This window comes from Miniopterus schreibersii (assembly GCF_964146895.1).
Source record: "Miniopterus schreibersii genome assembly, chromosome: 11".
In the NCBI taxonomy this organism is placed as follows: domain Eukaryota; kingdom Metazoa; phylum Chordata; class Mammalia; order Chiroptera; family Miniopteridae; genus Miniopterus; species Miniopterus schreibersii.
The window spans coordinates 31,232,949-31,245,345 of NC_138111.1; the positions used below are offsets into that span (position 1 = coordinate 31,232,949).

Genomic DNA, 12,397 nt, shown 5'->3' on the forward strand with positions numbered 1-12,397 from the left:
CACTTGGCTTGTCTTGCTTCTTTTGTAGAAAGAAAAAGATGTCTTTTCTTTCTTTGACCATGTCTTTTAAAGACCTGATTTATCATGCTTTAGATTATTCTTTATTAATTTTTAAAGTTTTCCTAGTTAAAATATGTGCACACACTGTACTGGGACAATAGGTGACCTGGGCTCCGCTTTTTTTTTTTTTTTTTTGGTACCTGACTAGTTGATTGAGAGAAAGCATCATGATTTCTTTATTATAAAAGTGGTGATGAAGCCTGTGTGGCACGCTGGCCTGGGTAATCTCCTCAGTACCTTTCAGCTGCTGCAGTGGTATGATTTTGTTGTTTGTTTCTAAGACGTTTATCTTAGATCTGAAGATCTTTTAAGGAGTTCAGAATACTTAAAATTCTCAAGAGCATTAAAAAGACACTTAAAATACTATAGGCTTAGGTTGTTCTCATACTGGATTATTACACATTGAATAAAGAATGGGGTGGTGAAAATAATATTTCAGGATTTTATTTCCCAAGTGGAATATTTGTGATATCTTCAGCTAGCCTCTGTGTATTCCGAATTGGAGTTTGACTTGGCTTGAGTATAGTAACGAAAGGGGCCTTTTGTTTGGGGAGACAGTATTACTTTGTTAACGTAATAGGCAAATTCCAGCAAAATAGGACAGATAAAAATGTCACTAACATTTATGATAAAAGTGAAGCTAGGCTACGTGTCTGTGTGCTTGACCAAAACAAAAAGGTTATGTGATTAAGGCAGGGAAATACTGCATACTGTACTGTACTTTCTCTCTTAGAAGTTAATATTAAATTAAACATGTTAAAGTCAACAAGAAGTCTTGCATTAAAGAAACCTGTTTACAGTTGTTTAGTCCAGCCTTTTTCTATCTTTTCCCACCCTTTCACTTAACTGTTCTTCAAGGTGATGCTATTTGCAACGAACACACGTTGGGAAAACTATACTTAGCACGTCTCTGCTTCCCTGGTTTTGCACATGGGTGTTCCCTTCTCTGGGGTTTCATCTGTCTTCAGCTTGCAAAAGCCTACGTTCCTGCTGGGCTCAGTCCTGAAGTCTTCCTAGACTCTCCTAACCAGTGACTGATTTACTTGGAGCTACTTAGCCTTTACTCAGTTGCTGCGTTTTGCCCTTCATTCACCTTACAGTTTTGGGCTTTTTTGTTTTCTGATGAAATTTTCTTGTGTTATTTAAATAACATTGTCTTTCCTCGACTTCTTTGTATCTTTCCTCTCATCAACCGTAAGCAACCATTGCCTCAGAAAGTCAATATTTATTGACCATCTGTTGAGTACTGGGTACTTTTCTAGTTGCTGAAAGTCTAGCAGGTAATAAAGTTCTTTCCATGTGGGGTTTACATAGTAGGATGTAGGGAGACAGACAATAAAACATGTGCTCTGTTAGATAGTGACAAGTGCTGTGGTGAAAAACGATGAGTGAGGAGGCTGGCTCCGGAAGGTGTTCTTATATGTAGTCAGACGAGGCCTCAGTGAGAAGGGGACATTTCTATAGAGAGTTGAAGACTGGGAGACTCTCTCGGAGGGTGGATAATTTTCCAGGGATGAAGCACAACTAATGAGAAGGCCCTGCGATGTGGGTGTCCTGGGAACACAGGAGGTTTGGTATGACTGGGGAGACAGTGGTTTACAGAATATAATAGGAGAGTGGGTTAGGGGTTTGATGTGGAGGACTTAACACTCCATTCTTTGGGTGCCATCCTCAGAGTTTCTGATTTTCTAGTTCTGGGGTTGGAGGAGAATTTCCATTTCTAACAAGGTTCCCCGTGAGACCTACTGGACGAGGGCGACCAGGGTGGAAGCAGAGAGACTGTTGGGAGGTAACAATCTTGGTGAGAGATATACGGACTTAGACTTTGATCCCCAAATAAGCAAGCACCTCTGTTACATGAACTACAGTGTGAGGGAGAAGGTTTCTCGGTCTTTTCCAGTCACCATTTTTCAGCTTAGAGCTGCTTTTCCTTGTCAGAAGGAGTGGCACCTTCCCAGCCCATCTGAACTTTCTATGGTCAGTCGAAACAGCACCCTCCTCCCAACATCTTTGCTTTGCTTTAGTGAGATTAAATAGAATGATCTTGAGAGTTCTTCCAGAGCTGGGACAGTGTGACGAATCACATCCTAGATGATAATTTCAATTCATACATGTTACACGTGTATTTCAGACTCCTTAATTAGGTAACCTGTCCCAGATCCACAACCCAGTCTGTCTTAACCTCTCTGCTTAGAACAGAGCTAGGTGCCTAGAGGAGCTCCCAGTATAATTTCCCTCAAAAGACCAAAGCTGTATGTGGGACCTAATTCTTTAATGGGATATAAAAAGTAGCTGCTGTGTATTCAAGCTAGATTTTTAAAAAAAATCTATGTTAGGCATGTTCTCCACTCCTTATCCTTCCCAGAAAATGAACGGACTTTCCCCTGTGTTGTGGGTTTCTAATGCTTTATAACAAACTACCCCACAGCTTGGTGGCTTAGAACAGAATCAATCATTTATTTTATTCACAAATGAGCAATGCTGGCTGGGCTTCGTGTGAGTACCACTGGAGCAACTTGCCTGGGTCTGGAGAATTTTCTTTGCAACGGCGGGCTTATTGACCTGGCTGTGTAATTGCTGCATGCTTTCATCTGGGAGTGCAGTTGGGGGTCTCAGTTCCTCTCCATATGGGCCTTTCCTCAGGGCTACTTTTGCTTTCTTACAACATGGTAGATAAGTTTCAAGACCAAGTATTTTAAGAAAAACTAAAGCTGTCAGTTTTTTTAAGGTCTGGTCCCAAAATTGGCCCCGTGTCATTTAGCTTGCCCAGAGTTAAGTGTCATAGGCCCTGCTACTTGATGGGTAGAATGTCAGAGAATTTATGACTGTTTAAATCTGCAACACACTGTGATCCCAGAAGGGGAAAAGTGTTGGAGCAGCACATTTTTCTTCTCCAGTGTACACTTTCTTCCTGAGGCAGTCTGACTGAACTGCTTGTTGAATATTGTAGAAGGGACTAGGTACTTAACTGAGCCCCTTTTATTTGGGTAGTGTGCATTCTAGCCTGCTCTCCTAAGGTTAGTGAGATAGTTTGGGGGTTCTTTTTTTTGCTTAAAATTGTGCTAATATAGATGTAACAGAACTTATTGTAACCATTTTAAAGTACATCACAATGTTGTGCCACCACCAAAATCCTCCAGAACTTGTTTATCACCCAGAAAGGAAACCAGTCACTCACCATTACCCCCTTACCCTTCACTGGCTTCCTTCACCTAGCATGTTTTCAGGTTCATCCATGTTGTAGCATGTGTCAGTACTTTATTCCCTTTTATGGCCGAACAGTATTCCAATGTATGGATGTGCTGCATTTTATTCATCTGTTGATAGACACATCATTTGGATATTGTGAATGCTGCTGCTAGAACACCTGATTTGAGCTCGTCACGGGTTGGGGAGGGGTGGAAGGAGACCCTGGCAGGGATTAAGAAGGAAGACTTTGAGATTCACATACTTAGGGAGGGGTTCATAAGCTCCCCCACAGAATAACAGGAGTGGGACTTCTTGTCCTATGGCCACACTCCCTCAGAGTCCAGGGGATGACAAATATAACAAGCTGTTTGTTGAGTAGTCAGTCAGATTTCGGCCCCAGCACTTTGCATGCATTTTTTTCCGTTCTCACATCTTATGCAATGATGGAGAAGCAGTTCAGAGAGGCTGGGCACGAGTGTGGTATGGGCTGGGCGGGGAGCAGCACTCCACCCTTGACCCAGCAACACGTCCCTTGGCCGCGGAGGGATTCTCAGGACGGAGAGCAGTTTGTGCTTGCTGTATCCCTCTGGGCCGCCAGAGGGCAGTACTTGCTCACACGTTCGCCTCCCTGCAGCCAAGCTTGGGACCATTAGAGCGGTAGTAGTGTTCAACTCCACCAGACTCAATGCCTTTTTTAAAAACTACTTTCTAATGTCTCCTTTAATAAATCTTACCTAGGGAGGTAATAAACATGATGCCTTAACTCTAAAGAACAAAAAAGGGAAAGCAACTTGTAATAAACGAAGGGGCTTCAATATGTAATGTCTATACTAGACAAACATGATGGAGTAGAGTGCTTGTCCCATAGGTGGATCGCTGCAAATGAAGAATTACAAATGCAGGTGGATGTAGGTGTGTCATATTCTTAACAAATGCAGTGTGACTTCTGAAATAACTCTTGGCAGTTAAAATAAAATGGGATACAACTGTTCCTTTATTGTATTCTTGGAAACATCAGTGAACATTAAAACTGCAAAAAATATTTTCATTTATGTATAAAACGGGGTTAGATTGTGTGCTCTTAAATTGCGTGCTCTTACAATTATAAACAGGTTTTCTCACTTGGTTCTACGTGAATGTCTAGTGAGATACTTGAAAAACAATTTTTTTGTGAAGAGCTGTCTCCACTGAGAACTCGAGCCTGTACCAGAGGACATGAGATGCCCTATCTTCCCACAGCCAAGTTAAGCCACCCTAGAGCCAGGGCTTTGTGTTACAGGTCCTCAGACCCTCCAGAGTGTCTATCACGGTACCCATTGTGGACTCACCAGGGACAGTGGACTGATTGAGTCCTTCCTCTCTGGCTGGGGGTGACTCTCATCTAGCCCGGGGTATGTCAACTGGACCCAGAATATGAAGGTTGATGTAAAGTGAATCCAGGCAGGAGGTGCCCCAAGGACTCTGCCAGAGAAGAAAATCCAGGACTTCACATTTCTTAGACAAGGTCTATCCACCCAGAAGGGCCCTTCCAATACCTGGCACCCAGTTCCTGGGAAAAAGACTGCATGCCCTTGTGAAAGAAAACGGGTAACTGGTCTCAAAACTCTGGCCAGAGCCAACCAGTAGCCCTGTAGAGTGGCTGAGTCCTGTGGCTCTGGTTAGGATAGGGGGGTAAGGAAGCATCTTCCTGGATGCCAAGGATAGCCCAGTTTGTCGGAATACCGGTAATGATTTCAGTGCTGATTATACGATATCCTCTGATCATTTAACGGGGTCATATAAATTTCAATTTCAGTGGAAGCTTTCAGAGTTCCCTCTCTTCTCCAATGTGCCAGAACATGAAGACAAGAGTACCACAAATTCTAAAACCACATGCAAACAAGCACATCTCAACATTGTGGTTTGTTCACCTTAATTAGAATTCAGAATACAGTACCAACAAGGATGCTGGACTTGGTCGGGGATAGGATTGAAATTTATGCCTAATTCTGTCTGGACCACGGATAGGAAACGACTTACATTTCATTTTAGAGCTTCTCTAATTATAGCAATGATCTCTGAAAGACTTTTGTCCACACTGATTTGGATAAAATTTTCTGGAGCTGATGGAGGTTCCAGAGTATCGAACTGGGACTGCAATAACTCGGGGGGCATAAAATGCCCTTTTCTTTTGCGTAAGCGTTCAGAGATGACCTCAAATGACCCGCTCAGATAGACCACAAGGAGCTTCACCTCCGCTGGCTTTCCTTCCTTCCCTGGCTCATCACACTTGGGAGGTGCACCATCCTTTCCTCGGATTAAGATGTCTCTGTACACTTTCTTCAGAGCTGAGCAGGCTAGGACCACATGCTGTCCCGAGGCTACATCTCTAAAGAAAAAAAGGGGTGGAGGAGTAAGTGTGAAGAATGAAAACATTAAAATACCTGGAGCCCATCCTAGGTCGAGTCCAGTACCACTTCCCTGCCAGTGGGAGGTGTTACAAAACGGGGGTCAGGGTTCAGGCAGTCCTGGCGTTGAGGTCAAGTTCGTCCACTAGTGAACCGAACCATCTTAGGGAAGGAACGTTCCTCCCTGGCCATCAGTGCATCATCGGTTAGGTGGGGCTACTCAGAGGACGTGCCCCTGGAACTGGGAAGAAAAAGTTTACCAAGGTGCTGGGTCCAGGAAGTTCTGGGTAAGTGTGGGCTCGGCCCCTGTGGGTGTAGGGTAATGCTCAGGCCCAGCCTGCTGTCATTTTTTGAGCACTTTTACATTGACACGGTCCTAAGTACTACTTGTGTTTCATCTTGCTAATTCTTGACAAAAATCTGTGACTAGGAACTATTTAACACCTTTTTCAAATGAAGGAACAGGCTCATTGAAGCCAGTGGCTAAGATCCCCAGCTAGTAATTGTGGAGCTGTCTAGGTTTGTGTCCAGAACCCAACTGAGCTGTATGTCTGTGCCTGATTAAAATCATTGTTGGTTATTTGATAGCGACACATTCCATTTCTGGGATCCTTTACCATCAGTCAGTTCTGATTTCAAGAGAGTATTTTTTCCCTGTACTTTCTGATGGGTCTTCTTAACTCACTGGCTTATGCCAAGGCCTGATGCACTTACCTTACTAAAATGTCATGCAAGTTGCAAAGCCATGGGATCCTGTCCTGAAATGAGAGCAGACACAAAGTGACTTTTCAGGTATTGTTTGGACAGAAACATCGTTAATCTTTTTCGTCAATGTTAAGGTCCAGAGAGATCTTAGTGGTTTTGAGAAGTAGCCCCCATACACAAGTCACTGGGCAGTTAAGCACACAAACATTTTCCTGGTTCAGGAACCAGGGGCTCTTTTCACAATAATACAAATTGCCCTAAAATATCAGTCTGTACCCCCCCCCCCATCTAATCTCCCTGTTGTACGTATGTTTTCCCTGGTTCTAATATGATTTTAAATCTTCTTTGATTGCACTGCATGATTCTGTAGGTGCCTCTGATCTCAGATGCTGGGAGGAATTCACAGAAACTCTTACGTCAGCTACCCTTTGGTCCTATTTTTCAAACCCTCCTGAAATATAACTCCCGTCAGGTAAAAGCATTGTGAGAAATTCATATTTTTCCAAAGACAAAACAGAGGAGGTTTACATAGGATACCCTACAGTGTTTCACAAAGAAATCTTCCTGAGACAAGACTTCTCTTCCTTCCTGGGGTAAATACTGATTGGCCATAATGCATTTAAAAAACATGTTTTATTACAAAAATTTTAAATGTCAAAAGCAGACAAAATAGTATAAAACAAACTTCTATGTACTCGTAACACAGACTCAATTTTCAACTCAATTTTGTTCTATATTATGTCCCAACTATATTCCCACCTGTGTTCCCATCCTTTATGATTTTGATGTGTGTTCTACAAACATGATACATTTTTTTTTTTTTAATATATCTTTATTGATTTCAGAGAGAGGAAAGGCAAGGGAGAGCAGAGATAGAAACATCAATGATGGGAGTCACTGATCAGCTAGCCCGCAACCCGGGCATGTGCCCTGGACCGGGAATCGAACCTCGATCGCCTGGATCCTAGGTCGATGCTCAACTGCTGAGCCAAGCCTGGCCAGGCTTTTAAAAGTCCTTGCTTTTACATATTTGATTACTATCATTTTACTTAGGACTTTTGCGTTTATATAATGGAGGCTGACCAGCATTTGTTTTCTTGTACAGTCCATATTAAATTCTGGTGTCTAGGTTATACCAGCCTCATAAAATGAGTAGCTTTCCCTCATACTCTATTTTTGTATATTGTACACCATATATTATTGTTATGGAGTGAATGTTTATCTCCCCACAAATTAACATGTTGAAACAGATTTTGAAATTGCAATCTGCTCCATTGTGACTGGGGGCTGCCCAGGCCCCGTGGGGACTCACTGGAACTCAGAAGTACTTTATTATCAGCATCATGCTAATAACATCTTTGTAGCCCGGTGCTGTCCAACAGGGCCTTCTGCCGTGATGGAAACGTCCCGTCTGCACCGTCTGGATTGGTAGCCACCAGCCACATGTAGTTGACGAACACCTGACATGTGGCACCGCAACCCAGGAACTGGAGAGTGCATTTCATTTCATTGAAACAGCCTAAGGAGCCCTGGTATGCTCAGCTCAGGTTCTTTCTCTTCACACCTCAGCCCTCTAAGCACAAAACCCTCCCCAGACCCTCCCCAGACTTCCTCTGCCTAGGACTCTGCACTTGACCCTCATCACAGTCCCGGGGCAGGGCCGGCTGCCGGGTGACTGCCAGCCCTGCCATGACCCACATCTTCCCTCAGACGTGCTGCGCTGTCAGGGATGGGAAGCACCTGCCGTTCTGCCCCTTTCCCTGTTCTGCCTGTCTCTGAGGTGGGGGTAACTTGCACAGTTTCTCCAGAATATATTTAGGAACTTGTTACGGTTCTCCCAGCATCTGATAACCTGGTCTTCGTACAAGAAACTCTTCTGAACCCTACTGCCCCCACCCCAGCCATTGTGTCCGCGGACAAGCCTCACTTTGGAACAGGAAGAACGTTTAAATGCCATGTCAGAATCCGTCCGTGTGGTTGCTTTACTTTGTTCTTTAACTTAACTCTTGTCTGCGACTCACCAAGGAGAAGCAACGCTGGCACAGGCACTTTGCACACTATGACAGTGGTTTCCATTCCATATACGTGTCTGTGTAGATATGAGCAACAATGACAGACGAAAAGTGGTATTTCCTGAAGGCTTTGGGTGCTTCTCTGTTCTTATTTTTTTTGTTATCTCACTTAATCCCAAGAATCCAATGAAATGGCACCATCCTTACTTCAGGGGAGGAAAATGCACAGAGACTAACCCACTTGCCAAAGGTCACTCAGTGGTAGAGCCTGGTTATCTACATTATGTCTTATCTCTAGTGTAATATCAGTATTATGTTTAAATTACTCTTTCATGGTTCACTTCTCCTGTCTTCTAAAGTCAAATGCTGCAAACTTAATTTTGATGGTTCACAGCTTCAGTCTTTCAAACTCAAGCTGCACTCCCTGAAACAGAGAAGTGCACTCTTAGAATACTCTAGAATTAGACCTACTAATGGTTTAGTGACTCAAGTCCTTCAAGGCAGGACAAAGGGAAGAGAGATTGAGGGTATGACTTTGCATGAACCAAGTTCACACAGTAAGCGAAAACAGTGCTGATGTTTGGCCAGTTCCATTCTGTACTGTCCTTTGGATCTTGCCCTGTGGACCCAGACCTTGACCCTGCCATCACATTGTCTCCTGGGCTACAGCTAGTTAAGTCAAGGAATCCACAGTTTGTAAATCTGGTTTGAGAGAGACCCCTAGGAAATGGCCTCAGGATGGTGCATATAGGAATGAAATGCTATTCATTCATTCCTCTCATTCATTCATTTACTCATAAATATGCCACAAATATTCTCTGACACTTACTGTGTGTCAGACCCTGGGGATATACAATGGAACAGAAGTTGCCAGTCTCTGCCCTTTTGGAGGTAAAATCTAGTTGCAGAGATAAATATTAATCAAATTCTCATGCCAAGTTGCAACTGGGATGTGGACAGTAAGTGATATGTTGCCATGAGAGTTTATTATATGAGGTTTTACTTAAGTAGGTCAGGGAGGGCTTCCTTGAAGAAGTGGCATAGGAGCTAAGATGGGAAGGCTAAGCAGGGTTAACTTGATGTCAAGGGGAAGGAAGCACATTCCAGGCAGTGGGACGAGCAGATGCAAAGGCCCTGGGAAGGATCACGACAGGAGGAACTGAAAGGGGCCACGGAGGCGGTGCATGGCAACTGAAGAGAGCAGAGTGGGTCACGGTCATTCTGGCCTAACGACGCACATTGAGGAGTTTGGTCTTGACCCTCAGTTTGGCTGGAAATTCCAAAAGGCCAGATTTGAATTTGCAAAGATCACTGGCTTGGGGTGGATGCCAGAGTCCAGTGATGGTGGCAGGCTAAGAGGACCTGGAAAGGGAAGATGAACTTCCCCACGTAGGAGGCCCTCTCAGGGATTACATTCTGCACATTAAAATTCTGCAGCAAAGTGTTCTGCAGAAGGTGGGGCAGAGATTGGGTGCATCGTTCCTGATGCCGAGTTGAGAGAAGTTCAGGGCCAAAGCTAACATTGGCCAAGGCTCCACTGAGTGTCTGGCTTGTGGAGCACTGTCAGTGAGTTAAGTCATGACTCAGGAACTGAACTATGCCAAGCGCTGCAGAGATCTCAACCTGTGTCACCCAGCTGGAATATTTGTTGCAAACAGCGAACATTACCTGGTCATTCAGTGGAATCCCTTTTCCCATCTTCACTCGATTTTCCTCTGGGTGATAGTCATCTGCATCATAGAATTTCCACCCTAGCTTTAAGAACAAAGTGAAAGGCGTGTGTGGCAGGCAGTGCGGCCCACCCTGCCACCCTCTTCACAGTAGCAGCCGGGGGCCACCCCCAGTGCAGGAGGGAGGTCTGGAGTGCCACTTCAAGATCCCCGCTCCCGGGGCTGCTGCAGCTCCTTTTCTCACTGCTATTTGTAATCACCAAGGGGGAAGACAAATTTGCTCCATTGGTTTTCACAAGCCCTGTGGAGGTGCTGTGGTGAGTTTTACAAACCACTACAGGCCAGAAGAAAGGGTGGAAAGGGAGAGAAGCAAGGAGACAACACAGTGGGGCTTGTAAGTGGGAGGCATTAGAACAGGTTACCTCGGATGCCAGCCTGGCGCCCACGGTGGATCTGTGGAAAGGACACAGGTGTTCAAACGACTGCTCTCTCCCAACCTACGCTGTGCCTCCTTCCATCCAAGGGCGGTTGCTCCGCCAGCATTACAACACCAATAACCATGATATTGAAGCAGTGAGAGTGATGCTCTTGACGCTGGAGTCTAGGGCCTGACTTTAGTTTTCTCCAGGAATTTAAATGAATTACCCAGTTACCACTAACTCCCCCCACCCCGCCCAAAAGCAATACATAAGATCTCATTAATCTACAGGTTTTTTTGACCCTGTTTATTTTTTGAGAAAAATACTGAATAAATCACATGACCAGTTAGATCTTGAAATCATCCTGGATTCCTCCCTCCCTCTCACCCTCCATCCAGTCCATCAACACATCTTTTTCACTCGACCTTCAAAATACCCCAGCACATGACCACACCACCCATCCACGATGGCCTCCTTGCCGGTCCACGAAGACCCAGCCTCAGGGTCTCTGCACTTGCCATTCCCTCTGCCTATAATGCCCTTTCTCCAGCTATCCATGTGGCTTATTCCCTCACTTCTTGTGGGTCTTGGTCAAATACCACTTCCTCTGAGGAGCCTTCCTTGACCATGCTGCCTGGCACCGTGGTCCACTCGCCCTCCTGTATTTTCCTGCAGAGCACCTACCACTGCCGGGCCCGCTAGACATGTTCACCACTTGCTGCCTGTCTCCCACGCGGCAGCTAGCGAGTCTCAGCCTCTCTGCTTTATTTCCGTTAAGAGTCCCCAAATTATTTTAATTCCTCAAGTTTTGAGGCTGAAAATGCCACAATACTTCTGGAAAGCTAACCCTACCTACCTGGAGCAAGCAAGGGTCTATAATATAATATACACCTGAGCAGAGGGGCCGTTCCTGGCAGTTAGATTCTGGTCGAACCGAGAAGCCCGGGGCTTCGCGGGGCCGGCGCCCCCTTCCTCCCGGCCCCCAGGACCCGCCCACGTCAACACCCACTCCTTCCAGCTCCAGCTGCTCACTGAGCAAAGGCGGGAGACGGGGTTCAATTCACGTCCCGAAATGCAACCCGCCAGCCCGGGCCTCGCAGGGGCAGCTGCCGCTCGGCCCCGGCCCGACGACGGGCCCCAGGGCCGGGGACCAGGTGCGCGGCGCTCCCGGCCCTGCGCCCCGCGCCCCGCGCCCGCCCCCCGCACGGCACCGGGACCGCCGGCCGCTGCAGCGCCCGCAGGCGCCTCGACGCGGGCCCTCGCTGGAGCCGCTCCGTCCACGCGAGGAGGCTCCGCACCTCGGGCGCGGGGCCCCGGGAGCCGGCGCCCAGGGCCTCCGGTTACTGCCAAGCCGAGCGGGTTCCCGGGTCCTCCGGTCGCCGCGGGCACGCAGGCGAGTTTGGCCGCCGCCGCCCCGCACCCCGCGCCCTCCCGGACCTACTTTCCCGCGCCGCTCACGCCCATGACCAGCAGCGCCGCGGACGCCGCCATGGCCGAGTCCGGCCCCTCCCGCCGCCTCCCGGGCGCGGGGGGCGGAGCAGCGCGCGGTCCGCCCCGCCCCGCAGCCCGTCCGCCCGCCCCGCCGCGCCCCGCCCCGCAGCCCGTCCGCCGGCCCCGCCGCGCCCCGCCCCGCAGCCCGTCCGCCCGCCCCGCCGCGCCCCGCCCCGCAGCCCGTCCGCCCGCCCCGCCGCGCCCCGCCCCGCAGCCCGTCCGCCGGCCCCGCCCCGCCGCGCCCCGCAGCCCGTCCGCCCGCCCCGCCGCGCCCCGCCCCGCAGCCCGTCCGCCCGCCCCGCCGCGCCCCGCCCCGCAGCCCGTCCGCCCGCCCCGCCGCGCCCCGCCGCGCTCCGCCCCGCAGCCCGTCCGCCCGCCCCGCCGCGCCCCGCCGCGCCCCGCCGCGCCCCGCCGCGCCCCGCCGCGCCCCGCCCCGCAGCCCGTCCGCCCGCCCCGCCCCGCAG

General features: G+C 48.1%; 1 protein-coding gene across 6 annotated transcripts; it reads right to left on the bottom strand.

Moving 5' to 3' along the window:
• Positions 1-4,226: 4,226 nt before the first annotated feature.
• On the bottom strand, positions 4,227-11,966 carry IDNK (IDNK gluconokinase). 6 transcript variants are annotated; one of them, XM_081152233.1, is made up of 5 exons: positions 11,884-11,966; positions 10,446-10,476; positions 10,022-10,108; positions 6,351-6,394; positions 4,227-5,617 (listed from the first exon to the last, which is right to left on the bottom strand). In XM_081152233.1, exons 1-5 carry the CDS (start codon positions 11,931-11,933, stop codon positions 5,272-5,274), a joined length of 558 nt encoding a protein of 185 aa, XP_081008359.1. In that variant the 5' UTR covers positions 11,934-11,966; the 3' UTR covers positions 4,227-5,271. The 6 variants fall into 6 exon arrangements, with proteins under 6 accessions (XP_081008359.1, XP_081008360.1, XP_081008362.1 ...); XM_081152234.1 differs by having other exon boundaries at positions 11,741-11,947; XM_081152236.1 differs by having other exon boundaries at positions 10,022-10,104; positions 11,884-11,933.
• Between the last annotated feature and the right edge of the window lie 431 nt (positions 11,967-12,397).

Bases quoted from the DNA above. Each gene is read 5' to 3' on its own strand.
- IDNK (XM_081152233.1), bottom strand. From the start codon at position 11,933: ATGGCGGCGTCCGCGGCGCTGCTGGTCATGGGCGTGAGCGGCGCGGGA. The intron at 10,477-11,883 runs GTAGGTCCGGGA...TCCTTTCCACAG, and splicing joins GGCGTGAGCGGCGCGGGAAA to ATCCACCGTGGGCGCCAGGC. The intron at 6,395-10,021 runs GTAATGTTCGCT...CTCTCATTTCAG, and splicing joins GGATTCCACTGAATGACCAG to GACAGGATCCCATGGCTTTG.